Raw genomic sequence first — 24250 nt, 5'->3', positions numbered from 1 at the left:
ATGTGTTCGGTTTACCCAAAACACAACAGTGAGTCGCTGTATTCGCCGCTCAGTACTTCAATTGGTTTGAAAAAAATGCCAAGAAAACTTTTCTAAACAAACGAAATTAACTACCAGAGTGGACATGGCAACCAGCATTAAGCTAATGATACACACATAAGCTCAGCACTAAACAATCTTGAGACATGCAAAGTGACATTGAAGTCATGTCTTGTCAAGACTGATCACGTGCTAATGTTAAACACTACTTACACAGAATTAAGGATATATTTAAGGATGCACCTGACCCAAAGACACATCCGGCTTCTGAATGAAAAATGTAAAACATTTTTTTACTATATGCTCAGAGGTAGAATGCACAAACGGTGGGCAAGATGAGGGCGACCCCCGCAGCAGATGTAAGCCTAGATCCTCAACTTTCATCAAGAAACATGAGGAACCTGAGTTAAGGAGATGGATAACGCTTCATTTCCTGGCTGACAGCAGTGTGTGTCACTCTTGCACACGCTGACAAAGTAAATGAAGAAAAATGACCACATGGGTTTCCCCCACCCCCACCCCAAACCCATTTACAAACAGGTTGTGACAAAGTATAGAGACAATGCTGGTATTCAGAGAGACATGGCCTGCTTTCAAAAACCGTAAATTCCGTCCCTTTAAGCACCAACAGTGGCCTCCTCCCTTTCTTTCACCACGTATTTTTTTTCGAAAGACAGGCTCATAACCTCTCATTCACAAGTGCCCTTTTCCAAATATTACCATTTTAAAAATAGGTCCAATTAGCTTTGACCTAAACATTGACCCAAAAGACAGATCGGTAGCAGGCGCTGGAAATGGCAACGAGGCAAAAACAAACAGCGATTTCAAAAATACACATCGAGGCTTTTATTCATTAGTTTGTAGACCTTATGCTGAAGTAAAAACACGAGCAGGGCTAAACACCTTTGTTTACTCCCTTTACTTCACCTCTACAGCTACAATACTCGATTCTGATTGGTTAGATATGTTACCGTAGCAAGTTACACACATTTGTTTTAGGTGGATAGCTGAAACAAGATAGTCTATATAGTAAAGATGACTAATTGAAACTTTTTTTTGTTTGTTTTACAAAGAAGTGCCTAACCCATCGATAGTATTTTCCAGAACAATCCAGAATATTAAATGTAACCATAAATCGCTAAAACATATGACTTACCATATCATTAATGAATGCAAAATGGTTGCAACTGCAAATGACTGGTTACAATAAAACATTTTAGGATGTGTGCAATTATTTTTTAAATAGTTTCCTATAAGGTGACCCCCTGCCTTTCAACTGTTTTATTCCTCGTTTCCTGCTTGGTATTCTAGAATTTATATACTATAGCAATAAGACTAAGATTTGTTTAATTCCAGTATGTGAAGTATTTTCCTGAAAGAATATCCAAAAAAAATAAATGACCATTAGCTTTACATTACAGAAATGTTATATTTATATTACTTTATTCCATAAAGGTGCTAAAGGCCAGCAGACTCCATGGACAGCTCATATTTCTGACAGAAATTCCACCCCACACCATTAGCATTGAAATTGTTTTGGGGAAACAAGCAATGACCTGAAGCTACAACCTGAAGATGTAAACAATGTGTTTGGACAGGAGTGAAACAGCTCTTTCTTTCTTATAAACTATAACAATAAAAGAACCAAAATATAAATAAACAAACAAATAAAAAGTGGCATTCAGAAGACTAGGTGACAATTTACTAGTTACTTTCTGGGTTGTTCAAAAAAAAAAAGCATGTTGCACCTTATCCATTGCTGTTTAAGAAACGGAAATGTTTTTTTCTAACCCACCACCCCCCGATCCCGGCCATCTCTTCATATTTGACCACTATTAAAAGACACCAGCAATTAACCTTCGGGATGCCATGTGCTAGTTATTAAACTCTTGACATTTTGTCCTGTCCAAGGTTATCCTCCTGAGGGTTTCTTTAAAAAAAAAAATCAAAAAAGCTGCAGCTCTTTAGAAATAAATAAAATTTACCAATTTCAAACCATGGTTTGCGTTGTTCAAGAAACCGACCCGGCTGAACTTAAAACCCCTGCTCGCTGATGCTATTACTACATAAATTTGTTTTTTGCATTTGTTTTCTTATTAAGACCACCCAAACACAAGGGAGACGATCAAAAGCATTTCTCAGCGACTGTCGTTCCGACTCTTGCCAAAATGGATGACAGAGTGATTACTAGCACGCTCCTCTGGGCCCACTCGCTTTTAGCCAAGAAAACAAAAACGCTGAAAATGTCAGCATGAAATGAAACACCAGCAACCAAATATAGATAATCAGCCCCAATACAAAACCAGACATACTGAAAAAATACGCTCCATTGCTCAATAAAGGTTCTCCAATGTAAAGGTTTGCTACAGCAATTCATGCAGCAGTGTGGATACTAATAAAATATGGGCTCTACAATATATGATTACATCTGCAGGAATTTCTTCATAGAAGGTATCTCGGGGGCAGATGCTTTGATCAAATGTAATTTCCCCTTCTCAAATATTTGTCTAATCGAATTTGGAAATTTCCAGCAAATAATAAACAAATACGAATAAAAGACTTTGAATTTCTACTTGAAGCAGATCGAAAATCATTTCAAATCCAAAAATGTTTAAAAAAAACCATTCAGCTTTATAAACAGAACAATTTGTAAATTTCATGCACAAGTTAGAAAGAGGAACATTGGAACGCAAATTTAGCACTGGTTTTTGTGGCTTACGCTAACAATGTTGTGGCTCTGAAAGGCAGCAACACAGCAGATTGGCTTGATAATACCCCAAAAAAGGCTCTGGGTCCTCCAGGCTGAAATTACATCTGACCCTACTGTTAGCCTATGAACGAAAACACTGCAGGCAAAGCACAACTGCCAAAAGGTACTGGTTTAGAGCAGTTTAGCAGTATATCGCTTAACTGGATATGCCTCCAATCAGCTCACTTACAATGGTGGAACTGTGCACACCAGAAATGTTAAGCCATGTGCTATGACCCCCCACCCTGCTGGTAGATAAGCTTTGGTAAATAAGCCTTACAGAGCCAAACCCTCTTTGATGAGACAGTTGTGTATGGTTGTGAACTCCTCTGGCACTGGATGCTGATGGGGCAGATAGAGCGCCTTTGTGTGTGGTCCCATCAGTAAACAGCGTGCCACAGGCTTGCAAAAGCACAGCTGGGACCCAGGCATGTTTTCCCAACAGTCATTTGCCACGCTGGGTGCTAACAACTGACCAGGCATTGCCTCCGCCTCCTCCTCTACCTCCAGCCTCCGCTTTTCCAATAACAAATGCGGGTAAAGTAGAGGGAGGAAGCAATCAGGATGACTACTAAAGAACAGGCCTCAGACCCCTCCCATCAAGGCGTGTACAAAAAAAAATAAATAAAAAAAAACAGACACACACACCTGCTTCCTGGACTGGTCCCCAAAGCACCACAATACAATGTGGGCAGGTTGCAGTTGGACCTCGATTTACGTTACAGTACGAAATCGGAAACCAGGCCTCAAAAACACGTGTGGGCGCGCTAAAACCGGACCACGTCTCCATCCCACATGCCTTGGACGTCTGTTTAGGCTGAGGCTTACAATGAGAACATGTGGAACAGTTTCAGTTCCACGTGCAGTTGTATAGGGAACAGGATGGGGACAGACGCTTCCTGTCTAAAACACAAGCGCCTTCCGCACCAGCACTGAGTGGGATGAAGCAAAAGACCAAATTCAGTTAGCTGGAAAAAAAACATGCTTCTAAAGCACAATTCGAGCCAGAATAGGTTCGGTAATGTAATTTGTAAGGGATTTGCCAATTCGACTGGGATAACGTATCTGCCTGATTTGGCCAAATGACCACAGAGAGCCAAGACATACACATTGCAGCCTTGACACTAAAACAGGCCACTTGTGTGGGTTTTTTTTAAACACAAACACACACACACACACACACAGTGTGAGAAATATGGCCACCATGCTCAGATATGCTGTACATGGGTAACGCTGCACTGTTTGGATAGGGCCAAAGCTCTGTGGATAGAATGCCTTTTCTCATCTGCTGGCCTGCCAGTCCACATCCCAGGAGTAGAGGGGTGGGGTGGATGTGGTTCTTTATTCAGGACCCCTCCCAACCCACTGTAGGCCCCAGTGGTGAGGGTAAAAATGGCGTTTAAAAATAGGACGCAGCCACAGTGAGACTGCTAAAAGCTTTTCGTCTGAGGTTGATCCACAAAAGCTTCTGATTTGTAGGGAAATTAATGTGCTGGTGTTGAGTTGGCTTTGTCTTGCACATTAAGGGGAGGCAAATCAGATCCAAGAACAGTTCAGTATGGCTCAATTTCACAGACATCCTTTTTTCACTTATACACACAAAACCTGCCTGCTGATCTAATGAACTAATATACTATAAAGTTACAAAACTGTACAACAGTATGCAGTGTTCAGCACACTAACGGCTTTCACTTCTCTTTTTTATGCGGCTTAGTCGGTCAGTATGCCTGGAATTCACACCCGGGCTAACTAACTGGAAAACCTAAGTAATAATGAACAGAGGAGGAATAGAGAAATAGAGAGGCCTGGCAAGAGAACGTACCTCCCTCCCATTTCCTCCTTATGCTCTGTAGTCAGCTGACGATGCGGCCACAAGGGATGCGTTCCACACACTGGCTGCTCTCCACGCCCGTTCACTCTCGCTCGCATGCGCACATCCGCCCACATATATTTTGCCTCCTCCCCCATTCAGCTGGCTAAATCGTGCATATTTCATCCAACATCAACAAACGCCTCTCCCCTGCATGGCCCAACCCCGACCGTGCCTGGCCCTGGGCTGAACTGCTCAACTGCTGCTGAGGTCATTGCAAAGGATTGGAAGGGGCGAGGCAGACAGGGCTAAATTTGTGGAGAGCGAGAGCGAGAGCGAGAGCGAGAGAACAGAGACAGAGCGAGCGAGTGAGCAAGAGGGGGCGGGACTGAGACAGAATTCCTCAACAGTAGACATGCCCACCAGTTGGAAGCTTAGAAAGCCCTCAGCTCTGGAGAAGAAAAAGAAAAGGCTTGGCCATACGCCAGACCTCTGAGCTCAGCATTTTGTAATGCACTTCCTTTTTCGCTTAGCAGCTTGCATAATAGAGCCAGCAGCCACAGTCATCAACCTTTAACTCTTTGTTTCCTGGGCTATCTGCCGTGCCTGATGGGAGGAAGGAAACAAGCTTGGAAGCTCGAATTTGGAAAACTAAATCCGCATCCGGGCCGGCTCGTAAACGAGGATTGACCACCTCTGAAAAACTCAGGAGGTACATGGTAGTCAGATGATAATTAAAGTAATTATAATTATGATAATTACAGCTATTAGGGGACGACAGGAACAATAATTCTTCATTCACCGTTCCTCTGCCCAATTCTATCGTTTTTGTGACGATCAACACAATGTTGCCAAAATGTTTTGGCGGTGACAACATTGTCAGTTTAAATCAGTGTAATCTTTCTGATCATTTATCTCATCAAACAAAACACAAAGATATAAGACTAGTCTTACAGGAGACAGGAGGGTTTTTTTTTTTTTGTTGAGAACTGGTTTAGGTCATACAAAACAGAGCCTATAAAGAGCTGGGTAATAGACTGATGAGATGAATTAGGTGTGTTAAAGAAGATAGAATGCAAACTGTGCATTGCTGCAGCCTCTCTGATGTCGGACACAATTAGGTTATTGTAATTTGGTTTGCATGGGCATAAATAAATTAATAAAAAAATGAAAACACTAGCACCAAGCAATGTCTAAACAAATTAATTCTATTAATAAACTACAAAGAATTTATATTTCAGTTCTTAAATGTAATAAAGGTTTCTTGGAATCATGTTCTGCTCAAATGAACATGGTCAAGCCTAGCCTTTAATAGGTTTATTCCTAAGGGACTCTGAGAATTCCATTTTCTGAAGGCAAAAGGAGGGCGAGTATCGTGTTTTAAAAGGTGAAATGTCAATGCTGGTCTTTAAAAGACGATGTAAATGCCATCCTTCAGGGAGATAGTTTCCCAGCTTGTAAATTACATTAGGCAGTCTCATTTCCCTGATCGGCAGATGCTCTTTCGTATATGTTTATAAAAAAAAATAAAAATAAAAAAATAAAACACTGCACACTGCATTGATTGAGATATGCAGATATCTCTCAAAAATGTCATAAATAAAAAAAACATTTTAAGTGTGCAAGTAAAAAACACATTGCCAAATGAGTCTTGTTTGAAGATGGAAAGCTGAAGTGAAAGAAGAGCAAAATGCCAAGGAACCATTTGAAGAGACAAAACGAAGCCAACTCTGGATCCCCTTTTATCATACACTGTGTAGCTCTCAATGTGAAAGATTAGTTAGGCACAGTAAGATGCAGTAAGCTCAGGCAAAATTTGAGAACCCAATCAATGCACTGGATGCTAAGGCAAGCCTCTGGAGTCATAAAGACTTGGAAGGAAAAGAAGGTGTTTCATTGGAAGGACTAAATCTTTGGGAAAAAAACCCTTCAACCTTCTTTCCAAAGCATTATATGCGCACAGGAACCACAAAGGAACGCTCTGAGCCTTCGTGGCGAACAAGCCAATAACGTGCGAGAGGAGAATTCTCAATAGACAATAACAATGCAAGGTAGTGGAGCATAGGGAGGAGGAAGGGAGGCACCAGTCGACAAGCAAATTAGGTCAATGAGGATATCCGCCAAACTGGGTCAATTGAAACCAGTCATAGGTAATCTCCAACTGCTCAACAAAGCATGAGGAGACAGAAAACAAGGGGTGGGGTGTTTCAGAGGAAGGCGGCTGTTCAGAGCTTTCACTTTTCATGGCACTAATTAACCATGTTCTCGAACACTTACTGGAAAGACTCTCCCATCGTACAGATGGAACTGTTACCCGAGCACAAACAGATAGCGACGCAATCCTCACAACAATCAAAACGGTTTTACTGCTCGACACTTCCAAGCACACAAAAAAGACCTCTAGTGACACTTTGAGTCTAATTGTGACCATTCTAGCTTTGTCTAAGCCCTGCCAAGAAGGATCGGTTGCCAGCTCAACTACACAGAGGTGTATTAAAAAATAAATAAATAAAGACGAGAGCTTGGAAATGAGCATACGCTCGGCATTACGAAAAGAGCAGACCCTTAGAGGCAGTCAAATGAAAGGTACTAATCTCTTTGCTGTTCAGCTGGTAAACTGTCTGGTGGTCCAAGACAAAAACTGCATCTAACCATGTATTATCAAGTCAGACAGACAGACTCTAAGCCTGATTAAGAAGAGAGTGCATTTCATCAGATGAGGTGTTCAGAAATCAGAAGTATGACTTGGGAATGCTGAGATTTTTCTTTTTATTCGCTAAATTAATAGTTGTTTCAGCAAATACAGTCATACTCAAAACCTTGTTTCTGAGTGCATACACATGACACAGGCAATCAACCACAAATAAGACATGATTCAAACTCACACGGACACATCTGGCTACTTGCTGCAGTGAAAGCAGCAGTGTAGTCTGAAGTACACACAGATAGAAGCGGAGTATATGGGCTGCAGCTATCAAATATTTTAGTAATCGAGTATTCTATAGATTAATCCATCGATCAATCAAGTAATTGGGTCAGAAATCAAAATATAAAAATCGATTTCGGATCACTTGGGACTCCCTGTACGTTTTAGTTTGAAATGATCCCAAACTTTTTGTTGTGTTCTTTGGCCTGAATCTTCTCCTCGCCCCTTGCTGTTTTCTCTCCATTCCTCCATTTTTCATCCTGCAGCGTCTTCAGTGTTTACCTGTCCAGGGGTCTCATTTATAAACAAAACGAGGCTGAAAACGTGCGTGCGCCACTTTCCGCGCAAAGGTTGCGATTTGTAAAAAAACCACAAACTTGGCGAAAGAAAGTGCGCACCTGTAAGTAAACTCTGTGTGGACACGCAGAAGGCGAGTAGGGGAACTGGGGATATAAATAGCGAGCACAACCTTTGCGTGGAAAGTACGCACGTTTTCAGTCCCATTTTGTGCGTACGCCATATTTACGAATGAGACTCCAGAGCGGTCCAGAGTATAGAGGGTGGTGCGTTAGTAACCACCCTCCGTGGGGAAACTCAGTGCTCCACGAGTAGTGAAATGAATTAAAATTAACTTTTTTTTGTATGTGAATTATTTGAATTGCTGGAGGAATCGTTTCAGCCCGAGTTGAGTAAATCTTTATTTTATTTTATTTGGGTAATAAATTAATAACTATCAAAATACCCCCTACCTGCAAACTATGCTGATTTGATTGCAGGTAGATTTTAAATTGAGCCACGACATTAAATGATATTTTCAGCAACAGTACATAGTGGTATCAAATAAATAACTAATTAGCTATTATAACGAATATAAAAGTTATCATTCGGTGGTTTGGTACATTGAGCTGAGTGGGTTTTTTTTGTCTGGAATGCTACATATTTTGCACAGTGTAGTTATACATGCATAAATACACAGACTTGCACATCTGGCAGAAGCTGGAACGGTGTACAATTCCAATAATAACGATTAATCCACTAATGAATCAATTTTGAATATTTTCTATGAGATGCCTTTAGAAAGACTTTTTACAGATGAACTAGCCAGACAAAAATATTACAGAACACAATCCCCAAAAAAGGATTTGTTGAGAAACCAATACTCCCTACAATAGTAGGTAGTTCATATTTCCATAAAAAAGGCCACGTCTTGATTTTGATGTAAGCAAAGCACATCGGTACGGGGTAGTCATCCTCGTATGTCGTTTTTTTTAATGCCACTTCTCTAAATAATGGATTTCAGTTTGTGGTTCTTACTCGGCTGCTTTCATTAAACGGCTGAGCAAGACAGATTTTTTTAACCTTTTGTGATGACAGCTCACTTTATTCTCTTTAAACATTGCTGACAGAAAATGATTCCAAGGCCTCAAAGGAACATGTGAGACTTTCACACCTCCCCCTCCTCTGTCTAAACAACCCTGCAGAAAAGGGCTGCACTCAAAACAACCATCCAAATTAACCACACACTGCAAATGTTTTTTCCCCCTTTTGCTTTTTTTTTTGTTGCCAAAGCATGGCAAGATATTGATTTTATGTGCTACTTGCTTTTTTTTTTTGTCCTCTACACATTCAAACGCAACAGCTCAAATGGAAAAGGGTTGGCAGGCACCAGTCACTTCAGGATAGCATGCTAGTTCACAGTCATGGTGATTTGATGCACTGATTTAAAACATTTAGATGATCGAAATGCAGTAAACATGGTCAGGCCTTTCACCTTTAAACCCTCCGAATTCTTTCGCAGAGTGGAGTCGGCGCCACAATAGGGAAAACCAAACTACTCGCCTCCTGCCATGGCAACACGCATTCAGTTCCTGTTCAATTAAAAAAAGCCAGGCCTAGAGGGATGTAAATGACCAGAATGGGGGGTGAGAACTTTCCTCGTAGAGGGCCACAATGAGGAAGAGAGAGGGGGAAAAAGTAGTTATATCAGCAGATCTCGGCTCAGTCCCAGGTTCAAACGGTGATCTATATGCAGGAACGCACACTGGGCCAGGACTCCTCTCTTGACACATTCATATTTAGCCTCTCTTGCTGATAGTGGAAGAAAAAAAAGGGGCTAAATCTGTGCTTCTGACCTCCCCCTTCTGGCCTGGTACTATAAGGGGGAAGGGAATCAAATCAGCAGTTGGCCTGGGACTCCATTCCATTCTGTTATCGGGAGTATGGGCTGCTGGTGCCAGCGCTATCATACCCCCGAGATCTGCTGACGAACTGCAGGGTTTATCAGAGCTACATGTGGTCATCTTACAGTTAAAGGCAGATCTGATTGGATGCAGTTGAACAAAACCAGGCACACACACACACGTCAACAAACAGGGAGCCTGGCTCCAAACTCTCACCAAGGCTGCAGACAATGCCTCCAAAGAACTAGAGAGAAACAGACACTCAACCTTGAATTTCAAAAGGCTCTTTTCCTCTCCTTTGACTATCAAGGACACAAGCTCAGAGGGAGACTTGACGATAGTGCTCGAGTTTTTTTTAGCTGAAGGGAATACAGACTTAAAAAAAAAAAAAAAAAAAAAGAGGTGTGGAAACAAGAGGGAATGGAGGAGTACACAATACATTAAAGTCATAAGAGCATAATTCTAATTAGAGCGCAACAATCCGTAACCTAAATATGTCTAGCGTGATTTTACACAAATGAACATGAAACATTCCTCTAAAAGTCAGCTTCTTCGACCAGAAAGGAGAAAAGGCACTGGGAGAAGATCTGTGAAAGAAGCAACAGAGACAACCATATACAGACGACAGGCTAAGGGCAAGAGGGTAATTAATTTTAGTCTCGATCAAAGTTGCAACATAACATACAGCCAGTAGCAATTGATCAAACTAAAGCATATGGGTTTCTGCTTTGTTCAGCTCAAAAGAAGCCAAGCGCCACTGTCTGCCTTCCGAATGAAAACACACTTAATCGAGCTGGACTAGCGACCGTCTTTTGAAAAAGACGATGCAAGCACTGAGGCTCTTGAAGCCAGAGAGCCACATTTGAGGCTTGGCAGGACTTGATGCTTGAGCACTGGAGGTGCCCCCCTCCCCCTCCCTCCTCCCATCGTTTTTCCCAAACTTCACAGTCCAAGCTGTTTGGTTTATCAGGCCAATGCGGCTGAGCGCTCTTACACTGCCAGCAAAAACGTACACAAATAAAAATGAACAAATACTGAATAGAACTGTCTGCTTGTTCCTACCACTGTGATTAAAAAGAGAAAGAACCCTTGCATTTGACAATCGTTAATATCCCTACAGTATCCAAGAGCGACAGGATGTAAAGTAAAGTAAAATAAACCACTGCAGAGCAGGATTTTTGTTTCATGGCCATGATGTGTCTAAGATTCAACGTCTGCTCAATTAAAGAGCTAAAGTGAGACAAGTTCTATCTCCTGTCAGCCTCAATGGGCAGCGTTCCTTCTGAACTCGACTCTCGGACAGTTTACAGGCTCTCTTGGTTTACTTTGGTTTGTGAGGAGAGAGGAGCCTCTCTGTGCATGTGAACACTGTGTGCTTCCAGCTGTTCCTACTTTCCTGCTTACTTTATACTGCAAAAAAAACAGAGGCCGTGGCCAGGGCCCCTGGTTGTCCCCACTGACTGACAGACAGGACAAGGCTTCCCATAAGCCTCTCAGGCTCAGGTTTTGTCAGCTGTTCCCATGACCAGCTGCAGGGGTGAACCAGGGAAAGCTGCAGAACACAACACAGGGAACTTTTATTGTGCCTCTAACCAGTCATATTATCAGACAGTAAGATCTTCGAACAGTGGTCACTGTATTGCTGAACAACCAACTACACTGCTAGAAAATGTAGTTTACGTTGCATGGTTAAGGCAAACATTTGGGTTGATAAATATGTGGATTGGTGGCTGAATCAGGAAAATAAGATGGAGCAAGAGAACATCTATATGGGGAAAAAAATAATAATTGGCAAATTTTCTACAAACATTGTCAGAGAACAGAAAGCGGACAAACAAGCAACAGACCAAGCATGAGTTGTTTAAACGGAAAAAGAAAGATATGCACATAACAATCTCATTGTTAAGAAAGAAGCGTGAGAGATAAAAGGGTCAAGATCAGCTGGAGGGTCGAGCCCAAGCCCTCTGAGCTCGGTAATACTCAGCGGGTTTGAGCAGCTATCCTCCTGTGAAAGTGCAAAGACAGGCCCTCTACCCCCCAGCCCCTGCTGATCACAGATCAGAGGGAAAGGGCCTCCCGATTCCCGCACTTTGGGATTAACAGGCGAAACTAAAACCATATGAATATTAATCCATCAGGCCTTAGCATCTGTAAAATTCGAAAAGCAGTGGCAAAGGGGAGAGCTGGCATCTGATTGAAAGCTGCTGGATACATAACATGCACAATAAAAAGAAAAAAAGAAAAACAAAGAAAAGAAAAGAAAAAAAAACTCCCACGATAACAACAAAAAGTCAACTGGGTAACCTACTACCATGTTGAAGATGAAAAACATGAACATGGTCATAACCGGACTCTTGTAATCCACTATTTTCAATTATTTTATGTTAAAATGTTTGTTTTTTTGGCAAATGCAGTAGAGTGAGCTGCATGCAAAAAGTTTGTCTGTTGTTCGGAGAACCTCCTGCTCTGCTACACCTGCACCAATAAGAACCTGCTTGATAGATATTGGTGGACAAATAATAGAGGAGTCTGACAGCTATTCTACAGAAAAGATAAGCCCAAACCCTGACCTCTGAACTCCGAACAGGTGCTCTGGAGACTACGTAACCAGTGCAAACACAGAACAATTTCTGCAAACAGAAGATCACACTCAATCACCTGGAGGCCAATTGAGAATTCCTTTAAAACAGTGAAGCTGGGAGAGTCTAGCTCAAATAGGTTCTTCAATTCTGTAAAAAGGGTATCAGCAACACAGCTGCAAAAGGAACAAGATCCTCTTCAAAGAGCAATGACTATACAAGCTGAAGAATTATTGCTCGGTTTACATCCATGATTGACTACATATGCTCCATGAAAGGAAGTAATGCAATAATGAAAGCAAGTAATAATAAGCAATATACGGGCCTTATGTTTGAAAGTAGAAGCCAGTGGAGCACATATGCTCTCACTTGGGCTAATCAAAGACGGCTATTTCTCAGCTGCCTGTGGAGGTTAATGGCCAAAGGGTGAATATGGAGGATGCAAAGCTGAGTGCAGCAGAGATGCATTTCTGTCTAAGGCTCATGTCTTTGTACTATCTGGAACAACCTACCCGCATAGCAGGACCAGGCCCAACACACATCTGGAGTCACTGGCAGGAATGGCACGTGATAAGCGACTGTGCCAAGGCCTCCTTGTGCCCACTGAAACACAGAACAATGTCAGTGGAATGGCACAGCCTGCCAGCCTAAAGAACTGGTCCTATTAGTGCCACAGCTCTTCAGCTACATAAGAAAAATGTTGCACACTTTTTTATTTTACAATCAAAAATACCATCTGATATGAACTTGAGACAAAGCTGGCCCCCATCACTGTGACACAAAAGAGGGATGAACTGTTGCCAAGATCCGCCTCAGCCTGCACCTCCCCCCCTGCGGGATGCTGGCGAGAAAAGCAGAGCTAGTCAGCCATGTGCACGTCAGACCTGATTCTCAGCAAGGGATCAGCGCCGGAGGCACACATGGCTGCTTCCCAAACGCCAGTGTAAGACAAAGAGGAGCTGCTCTTAGACATGCATAGGCATGGCCACAGGGGCCCCAAGTACCATCTTCAATAACACATGCTTTACAGAGCACAAATAAATATTGAGAAATGGATTAGTACAAATGCTTTTAAGACCATGAAACTAGAAGGAACTATAAGAAAGGCTTCTTGTACATTGAGCCCCAAGGTGCCATTTGGAGGACATACACAAACAGATCCATCAATCTGAATGTGTGTCACACAGAGACAGCTAGAGCCTGGAAAGCTCCTTCAGGGCCTCACCCCCTTTGCGCTGGTTTCTGTTCACCTCCTCTTCCCCTTATATGTGCCCGAGGCCCTGCATATAGAGCCATACACACCAGCTGGGGCATGGGGGCTGCTGACTGGTCATCATTATTACACACACAATGCATGGTAAAGCAACATGGTGAGCTGGGGGACCTGGACAGGCATTTGTACAGTAGGATTATGTTACAGAAATGAGTAGCGTGTGACAGCAAGAAGACGGGGAAGAGGTTCGGAAATGTAAATGTTGATCACTCATCATTAACAACTACACTAAATTTACACCATGTTGTCTAAAACGTTTGAGCAACAATTACATTTGATCTAAATCTGAATTGCAGTCCCAGAATCAGAAGCCACAAACCAGCCTCATGTAATCCTTTTGTGATAAACAAGGAGGTGATGATACTTCAGCAATGTAAATGCCTCCTCATGGCAACTGTCTCCATGTGCCAGTATGTGTAAACTCAAAACTGGCACGGCCCACAGACAAACTTTTTTTAAAGCCAGTCACAGTAGACTTGTGTGACTGCGTGACCCCCGACCACAAGCCAACTTCCCCCTTATCACAAAACATATTACTTCTTTATGTAAGAGGATGAGAGAAATGCTTATTGGGTTGTTCCAAAAAAAGAAATGGGGGAAAAAAAAGGAATAATAAATACACCTTTCCTGCGTGTGCTTTAAAGGAAGGGTGGATCTATGCGATATCGTTTCTGCCTTTTTTTCAAATTTTCATCCAACAAAACAGGTTTGAGGAATCATACAAGCCTCTCGAAACTGCCTTTGAGCTGCTGACTCAGCAGCCATGTTCTATAAGAAGCTGTTAGTAGTTATGCACAAATGATTGCAAGCATATTCTGTTTAATGACTAATTCTGAGACAAAGACCGGTCTGCGTAACTGATTTCAGGGTGACTCACTGTCATTTCGTTTACCGCCAAAGGCGTAACGGAATACATCTTTTACATAGACGACCATTCGGTAATTAGCAAACGGATATGGTTTAAGTATGCCCATTAGTAATAACAAAAATTTTTTTTTGATTTAGATTTGAACATTACATTTCAAACCTGGTCCAGGCGAGTTGTCATTGTTCCTGTTCATTTCTGTGTCATGGGAATACAGAGAGAGGCCTCTTCTTCTCCTCTCCTCCAGCAGCTTGCAGATAGAATTATGATCACTATTAAAGCTCAGCGCATCCCCCCCCCCCCACCCACACACACACACACACGCTCTGCCTTTTTTCCCCAAATTGATGTCAATATCACTGCTCTCTCTGCATTAAATTAATCACTATCCCCCATTCCCACGGTGCTAAACATGTCATTTATGGCATATTCTTTCTTTAGATGGCGCTCTGTGGAAGAAGGCCATGCAATCCATTCATCTTTCTTATGCCTCAATAAATCTTGATTGGTTTTGGGCTTCGCCTGCAAACTGACACGGGCACTACTTTCTCATTCCGAAGAAATGCATGATCCCAAAACATTTGAATTTAACAAAATGCAGGCGCTCACATAGGAAAACCAAGTAGGGTTTTAAGCTACGAGAATGATATGTAAAGTATACATCCTTGCCGTGATCATTTTTTATTGTTAGGGATTGTTGGATTCTTTCATTTATTAAAAAAAATGGCAGAGGTCATTTGCAATGTGAAGCAGGTTGTAAGTCCAAAGTAATAATGAAAAGGGATTTGACTAGAACAGGTATCTGTAACAGGTGGGATATAAAATGTAAAAGCATACATTTAAAAGAACTGGCCTGCAGTCCAACTGGAGTAGTATGCAGTGATTAACCGAAATTAAACAACAAACATCGCAAAAATTGAGCTTGTTATGCGAATTCACTCCACATCCATTGATGGCACGGCTCAGCTCGTTCGCTCACTTACTCTCTCTCTATGCTATGCTATTTTGCCAAACACACAGGGCAGATTCCTAGACATTCATCAGCACGCTTAAAGCCGCTTTCATGAGTGCTTCATGAACCTGTCTCTGAACCTGTTTCCCTTCAAGCTCTTCTGGTTCTCGCAATTCAACACACGCCAGGCGGTTTAGACGGGCGAGACTGTGGCTGGAGGCGGGCTGAACAATACAGCATGAGGGGCATGCACAGCAACATTGCGGGCCTGTGTGAGCATGCGGCATACTTTTGTTTACCTTAACCCTTGTGCTTTGTTTCAAGCCAATGTGACCCACTTACAGCAACAAGGAAATGTACACACTGTGTGCCTGGTTCAATTCCGTTTATTTGAATCCATATGGAAATACAGGGAACATTTAAAATTCTGCACAGTCACCAAGCCGAGCTTAGGATCGAGCTGGGAACCCTGGTGCTATGAGGCATCAATGCTGCTTGCTGTTCTGGCCTGCAATAAAAAAATGTTAAGAAGCCCTATCCAACATGTAGGTATCAGGGGAGTCAGAACAACAAGGGGCAAATGATGTTGACTCGGCTTTGCTTTTGTCTCGTCCGGAAAAGCACAGCTGGGTTAACGATAGAAGGAAAAACAAAAGAAAAAAAAAAAGAGGAAATAACTCCCTCGGTGTTGCCTTCAGCAACCAGCAAGCACCATCAAACATGCACAAACTTAGCCAGCTCTTCTTTTTCTCTCTCTCATTTAGGGCTGGACTTTTTGACGTTGCAGTCCACATGGGGCCAGCTGCAGGCTGTGTGCCCAGCAATGTGCGGGCCTCCAAGAATGAGCTTTGAAGAACTCCGGCCATGTGCAAATCTTCTATCATGCCATACCAAACAGCAATAATGCAGAGTACGCTTTCCTTGCCTCTGCGCCTTCCCCATCCCACACCCACCCTCCCCCCCCCAGCCTCTTCAAAGAATCGTCAAAGAAGTGCAGCCCACCAATCAAACAGAAGCGTAGTCTACAGCTCCTTACGAGCAATACTTAGCCATTAATGTGAACTTAAAGGTCTCATTCATCACCACGCCGTTTCCAGGTCTCCGCCGCAGCTCAGATAATGAAGACAGATCGGGTCCTCGGTATACCCTGCCGAGGCGCCGGCAGTGCATAGAGAGAACAGAATAAATAACCAGGCCATTGTTCCTTTTAAATCTCCTTATTCACGACATACGGAGCATAAAGTGGCACGACCAAGTTCTTACATTCCACTGGTTTGAAGCCCATTCCTGTGCGGGACGAGCTGGTACAGTGCGTCATCACGCATCAGGGGGTCTGCCTGAAAAACAGACCCACTGCCAGCAACTAGTTGTACTCTGGATTATGGACAAGGCTGACAAAGCTGCAATATGGCCTTTAAGGTAATTCCTAGAATTTGGGGCCACGGCCAAGGCGCACAATAACCAGGTCGTTGCGGCCTGGCCTTTTGAAACGCTCAGGGTGCCGTATGGACCTGCAGTGAGCCCTGATGTTCGTTGCTCAGGTAGGCCAGAACAGCAGCTGTGCTTTTAAAAAAGGTGAGTCCTCGGCTGAGCAAAGGTAAGCCTGCTTTTCCCTGCCCCCACATCCCTATCAGCTCTCTCTCCTACCCCTCCTCTTACCCTCGATGAAGGTTAATGGCACGAGGGGACAAGGCTGAATACCGATCAGGCAAAGATGGATGGAGAGCTGGAAGAAAACAATCCCGCAGGTCTGGAGTCTAGAGATTAACTAAATATTAACTAACCAAAAAACCCATACAGCTGCTGCCCTTAAAGCAATTACATGCACTCCCCAGCCCTTTTTTTTTTTCCATCAAATTCATATCTCTTCATGAAACAAAACAAAAAAACTGCCAATTATATCTGGGTTCCCCCTCCTTCTCAAACACAGGAGCAAATATATGTAAAGGGAAGAAGAAACCCCCTCTGTTCAAAGAGGGAGTAGAGCAGCCAGAGCCAGAAAATACAAATCTGTCTCCTGAGTGGAAGCAGACTATGACCTGGAAAATACCTAAGCGGGACGGCAAGGTTTCCAGCGGCAGTAGTCAGTGAGGAAATATTCCAACCCATTTCCTACCGACCACAACCACCAGTATACCAAAATCATGAAAATGCTAAAAAAAATTAAACGTAAAAGACTTTCCTTGCAAGAAGCGATCATGAATCCTTTGCACTGTAACACTCTCGAACCAATACACACAAGAATTACCCAATGCTTTGTTTTTGCTTCTGTTCCAATAACAGTTGTACAAGTAACTAATAAATACAAATAAAAACTTCCCATTTGCGTTGCAAGGGCAAAATGATAAACATGACAGAAGTCCTCTCCAATAAGCGCTATTCCTCAACCCTAGCCTGCAGCGCCACAATCTTTGCCAGGAGAGAGACACCATAAACAGGCTGAGAAACAGCAAGAAAATGAGAGAATACAGGCTAATAAAATCACTAAGCAAAGTCTGATTTGCTTGAGGTCCTTAGCCATCTTTATTCTGCATGCACACCAAATCTCACTGCTTCAATAAGAATAAATACATAAATCAGTATTGTGCCATAATACACTGTTATGTTCTTTACCAAACAAGACAACTTGGAACTATTCGGTGCTTCATGTTTGATCTCAAGGCATTCATGTAAGAAAAAAGAAAAAGTGGACCATTTGATCTGAACCGAGCATATGGACAGACGGAAAGCATTATGGTCAGCATTCCATATGTATCTTTAAAACCAAGAACAAAGAAGCTGACTTCAAATTAAAGTCTGTTTACGAAACCCTAGGGTTAAAGATACCTTCAATCAAAAGCGTTTATAAGATGCTATAACTGTTCCTATAATCTCAAAAGGTAAATCGGTAGACTAGGGGGGAAATATGTATATTATGAAATTATATATATTTCATAATATACATACACACACACACACACACACACCGTATAGACCAAAAGTTTGGACACACCTTCTCATTCAAAGAGTTTTCTTTATTTTCATGACTATGAAAATTGTAGAGTCACACTGAAGGCATCAAGGGCTATTTGACCAAGAAGGAGAGTGATGGGGTGCTGCGCCAAATGACCTGGCCTCCACAGTCACTGGCCCTGAACCCAATCGAGATGGTTTAGGGGGGAGTTGGACCGCAGAGTGAAGGCAAAAGGGCCAACAAGTGCCAAGCATCTCTCGGGGAACTCCTTCAAGACTGTTGGAAGACCATTTCAGGTGACTACCTCTTGAAGCTCATCAAGAGAATGCCAAGAGTGTGCAAAGCAGTTATCAAAGCAAAAGGTGGCTACTTTAAAGAACCTAGAATATTTACAATTTTCTGTTGTTTTACACTTTGTTGTTATGTATATAATTCCATATATAATTCCACGTGTTAATTCATAGTTTTGATGACAATTTCATAGTAAAGAAAACTCTTTGAATGAGGTGTGTCCAAACTTTTGGTCTGTACTGTATGTATAATATATATATATATATATATATATATAAAAAACATATATAAACACATTTGAGCCCATTTTGAAGCAAATCATTTTCACTATATGTGGGTTTTTTTGTTTTAAAATTTCTTTACATTGCGTGTCTCACATCTCTTAGCATCTCTGTTCCTGAGATGCTATTAAGTATTATTCCTGTTACAGCTAGATCAGAGTCTAGGTATGAGTGGGAATGGGTCTTGGGTCATAAGGGCACTTGATAAAGCATTTGGAAATAAAGAATGAGGAAAATCTCAATCTAGTACGTTCATCTCCCCCCCCTCTAAAAATGATGCTTTACTGATGGGTCTTGTATGAGCTAAAAACAATTGGAAGAAAACAAAAGTGGATGTCTATTATGGAAGGATATTGGGTCTGTACAGCATCGCCCAAGAAAAGGATGCACTCTAAAGGAAAATTGCACCAGCCTCTAGACTTACTTGACATATGAGGTCACAGCACTCGGACTGAAGTGCTGGTGGAAATTACCATACTGCGGAATATTAGTGCTCTGAAGGGAAAAGGGCAGACACAAGTTGCTTGTACACGCCAGGAGGCATTTCCATTGCTTAGCGTTCTGCTGCTGCTTTCATGCCATACCAGACAGCACTGGTGGACAAAATCTGGTGGACTGGTGACAAACCGAGAAGGTCAGTTTACTTTAAAGAAGCAGGAATGTGGCGTCCTCTTTGCAGAGCTCTCATTCTAATGCTGTCTATTATTTATTTATCAGCTGAGAGAGAGAGAGAGAGAGAGAGAGAGAGAGAGAGAGAGAGAGAGAGAGAGAGATATTTCAGCATTTCTTGCGAAACCCAGGCTATTTTCTGAATCAGCATGGTTTCTAGGTGATTTTCTCCAGAGACCCAATCTTATTCCCAATCTGTATTTTGGTCAGCTTTAAACTTTTATTTAAATGATGAAGAAATGTATTATTTAAATCCTGTGGCTTTTCTTTTATTCCAGAAGGCAAAAACAACCCTTCAAACCCCGGTGTTCGATTTCAGAGGTCTCTGTAAACCTTCGTGTCAAGTCTTTCCTTCCAAAACAGCATCCCGGTGCAACATTTAGGCTACAGAGCTAAAAATTTCTCACTTCCACATATAAAATGTAAGAAATGTCAACTCACAACCAACACCCCCCGCAAAAAAAAAAAAAAAAAAAAAGGTACACACTGACTTGACAGTGTTCGTGCACAAACTTAAAGTACCACTAAATAACAATTTTGTATAGGTCACACGTGTGTCCCCCCTTAATCGTACCTTATATTAGGTTCATTAAAATGTCAGTCATTCAATTGTAATAAATAACTACAACATAATCTACATTCCTTTGTACGGACCATTTTGTGATTTACTTTTGTAGAACACGTAACCCAGCCATTAGGGTTGCACAGGCCAGTGCGCTCTTAGTGTCGGTCCCAAGCCCGGATAAATGGGGGGGTTGCATTAGGAAGGGCATCCAGCGTAAAACATGTGCCAAATCAAATATGCGGATAATGAAAAGAGGATCCACTGTGGCGACCCATAATGGGAGAAGCCGAAAGAAGAGGAAGACTTTTGTTAAACATGTCAGTTTATAGTCGATTTGATCCAGAACTTTAATTTAAGTTAAATTAATTACAAACAGAACTACTGTAGTACAATGTCAGTGTTATGATTATTAAATAAGATTACTTTGTGGCCAATCAGTTATTTTGTAGATACTATTATTATGGAAATGAATTAAAAATGTATGTAATATTGTGATAAACCGAAAGAGAAGAGAAGAAAAGATTCTTCCCAGAATAAGTGGATGTAGCTGTAAAAGGAGTCTGAACTTGACCTCAGTGACCCCTAGGCTACGGTGCGGCCATTTGCCTGTGCGATCAATACGCCCAAGCAAGAAGAGGCAGAAAACTTTTGCCTTGATGTCAAAGGCACCCCCGCCGCTTTGAATACGTTAACTCTAATGAAAGTGGAAGATATATCCCAGAGGTAAGGAAGTTCAGCTACAGAGCCGGGATGTAAATATAGCCTATCATGGCCACCTGCCAGAGCAACCGTGAAGTTCTGATATTTACAGACAAATACGTATGGAAATCTATAAATTTAGATAGGGCTATTTTCCTGTCACAGCCTACGCTGCTTGCCTCCACCTCCGAAACAACAAAAACAAACAGATTCCTGTCCTGCGCCATGGCCCCCAGGTTTGCTAGGAATGGTGTATTGGAAGATTGCATCTTTTATTTATCACCTCCTTGGCTTTATTTTTGCAGCACATTCCAGAATGGCATGCAATCAGCCAAGAAAACCCTCCCAGTGTGTGCTCACTCCTGTCTTTTCCCATCACCACAATGCAGAACGATGAGCATGTGCATACACACACACGTGCACAAAAGGAATAAGGTCTCCTCACTGACAGAGAAAAGACTCTCCACACAAACATAATGAAAAACAGGGCAGAGGCTCTTGATCTCTGAGCCGCCGATCCAGTCCAAAAGGGTCCGGGGAGGAGGCTACAGCTCAACACACACATGGGTTTGGACCTTTTGTGCGTTACTGCGAGCAGACACCCATCTTGGCTCAGGAAGAAGGGCACAAAGCCCAGATGAGGCGCCGCTCATCCATCCAGAGGAAAGGAGATGAAGGGAGGAGGGAGGAGAGAGGGAGAAGTAATGGTCATGCAGAAAATTATGTCTGCAGATTGTATTACAATTCAAATTGACCATACAGTGGAATGAGGTTCAAAACCCTGCACTGTTCCCAAACCAGATCAAGGGTTCGTGGCATCAGGAAAGCCAGTCTTGGCAACTCTAAAACAAAGAGGGTCTTTTTTTTTTTTTAAGCACACGAGGAAGCCCACGACATATTGCACAGATGCAAAATTCTTTTCTGCAGTGCTATTTTTCAAACAAGTCTCCCATCAGTTGAGTGCTGAATGCACATGGCAGCACATGGCAGCACAAGCAGCACTAAATCGGATCAGCTGGAACCCGACTAAACACAATGGCTGCATTACAAACTACATACTGTAGTAGGGTATAGGCAGCGCACTATTTAGACACACTATTGAGTATGACAGGATGCGGGTTTTGAACGCAGGTCCATTAAAAAAAATAAAATAATAATAATAAATGAGGCGCTGCAGCTTTAAATCGCCATTCCTCTTCCCAGCCCCCTCTCTCTCTCTCTCTCTCTCTCTCTCACTCTCTCTCTTCCTCCTTCCAAATCTCTTCTATTTAACAAGCAGTGAAAAGAAATAAAAAGGCGCTTTTGTTTGCCTTTCCTTTCGCAGGGTGACATAAAGCTGAAAAGACACAAATGAACATGAAAATGGGAACAAAGTGCCAGTTTCAATGGGGGAAGAGTGGGGGAGATGCCTGACGGCTATTTGATATGCGTACTGGCTAAAATGCAAAACCAAACAGACTCCTTCAGGAACAAACACCCACACGCACAACAAGCTAGATTAAATTCTTTAATTAAAAAAAAGAAAAATGAATTCATATTTAATAAAACGGAGTTTGTCGACAAAACAAACCCGAACGAGCGAACATGATCGCTTGTCATTTCTCTGACATTAAGGCTATCCGTCCAGTCGAGCAGAGCAGACTTGCTAAACCTCCCCCATGCCTCACTTCTGAAAAATAAACACAACACACAATCCCTCGGCCTCGTCTTTCTCGTTTTCGGACTCAAAAACGCACGGGGTCTTACCAAAGAGCAAAAAAATGGATGTATTCGGATAGGGAAAGGTTTTTTTAAAGCCCCAGCGGTAAGACTATGGTGTAATGGGTAGGTAGCTCCACTTCCGTGGTGGTGTTTTCTCCCCCGAGCAGAACGAAAAAAAAAAAAACAGTAGAGACACATAATAAAAACAAGGGTCTAAAAACAGCTCGCACAACCATTTCTACCCAAAGGTTTGAAATTAGTTTATACTCGAGTATGGAGAGAGAAAAACAGAGCACCCAGCTGAACAATCCTATTAGGTCCTATCAGATGTAACGTTAGCCCTATAGGGAGATTTAAACCCGCTGTGTCCTTTGTCGTTGTGCTCGCTTTCTTTGTTCGTCCTAAACGCAATCGATTCCCGTCATTCGGGGTCGAATGCGTGTTAAAACATTTCTATATACTTATGTTGATTACGTTTATTTTGTTCGCGACGTGTGAATTAAGTGCAACATTTGCTCCCCTCTCCTCGGTTCCACTCACCGACTTGGAGTACGTTGTCTACGCAGCCGCTCTCGAGCAGCGCAACGCCGCGACGGAACGGCAGACGGGTCTCGTCGCTCCCTTCCCCGGCCGCCGCGTTCTCTTCGCCGCCGGTGTTAAACGAAGAGTACATGCAGATTTCCCGTTCGCTCCTCGGAAAAGACCAGTACACGATCCGCCTCTGAACGGGCTCCGGAATACGCTCGAAGCGCTCCTCCACCCTCTGAAAGGGCCATTTTTCGGCCACTTTGCGCGCCGCAATGTCCAAGAGCGACTCCGGGGACTTGCCCGATCCTCCTTGAGCCGAAGCCGAAGTGCCGCATACTGCTCCGCCGGCCCGCAGCCCCTGTCGACAAGCCGTGCTATAACCGGGTCGGCAGCAGAACCGCTTAGCTGGGGGCTGCTGCACGCGCTCCGCCATGATCTCCACTCCGCTTTAACGGCAAGAGCGGAAGTCGCTGTGCCATATAAACGAGGAATAAGGAAGGGGGAAAAAAAGGTTACTTTCGGATCGATTGTAAGCCGTGTATGGGCAACGAGTCCTTATTTGGACAAACTGGGCGGAGCCTCCGCGTGTTGTCAAGTGTGAACGAATCGAAAACGGGCGTGGGCGGAGTCTGTAGCGCACTATTCTGAGAGAGTACGCATAGGGTAGTGTGCGGTTTCAGACTTAGACCTTTATAGTGTAAGATAAGAATAGGAGAGGTATTTAAATCATTTATATTTTGTTTACTGTCTTCAGAGGCAATATTTATTTAGCGGGCGTTTACCGACGTTTATGTATAATCTTTTAAGGTTGGAAGTAGGTTCACCATAAGGATCTTGTGAATAAATACCCTAGGATAAGCACAAGATAGTCTTTATGATTAAAGCAGTCATACTTAAGTACAAATCTTTAGTGAGATTAAAAAAAGACTAAACACAGACCTGAACCACTTTAGATTTTAAAATGTATTTTCATACTGTTGAAATGTATGTCCATTCTACTGTTGCCATGGATACATTTTCTACCTGTCAGTGAGCTCACCTTTATGAGAGGGTTTATTGTAATTTTTAGGTAAGTACTGTAGGTGTAAAGACAATCTCATTATTATATCAAATAGTCAGTCCCTTAATTGGCATTTGCAATGTATGTATACTAGCTATAGGCTAATTAATTAGTGGCCTACTTTTTATAG

The 24250-nt window shown here is 42.5% G+C and overlaps 1 protein-coding gene across 4 annotated transcripts in view; it reads right to left on the bottom strand.

Annotated features, from left to right (window-relative positions):
* The window catches only part of LOC310741447 (zinc finger SWIM domain-containing protein 6-like), a 50877-nt gene extending 26881 nt beyond the window's left edge, over window positions 1-23996 (bottom strand). Inside the window, exon 1 of one of the 4 annotated variants that reach the window (XM_083569271.1) lies at window positions 23073-23996. In XM_083569271.1, the coding sequence (XP_083425397.1) occupies window positions 23073-23493 (421 nt within the window). In that variant the 5' untranslated portion in view covers window positions 23494-23996. The remainder of the gene's footprint in view (window positions 1-23072) is intronic. The other 3 variants (XM_083569270.1, XM_083569269.1, XM_083569268.1) reach the window with 3 other exon arrangements.
* Window positions 23997-24250: the final 254 nt, after the last annotated feature.

Source organism: Silurus aristotelis, assembly GCF_946808225.1.
Source record: "Silurus aristotelis genome assembly, chromosome: 18".
NCBI lineage: Eukaryota > Metazoa > Chordata > Actinopteri > Siluriformes > Siluridae > Silurus > Silurus aristotelis.
This window is presented reverse-complemented; position numbering and strand designations above follow the sequence as displayed.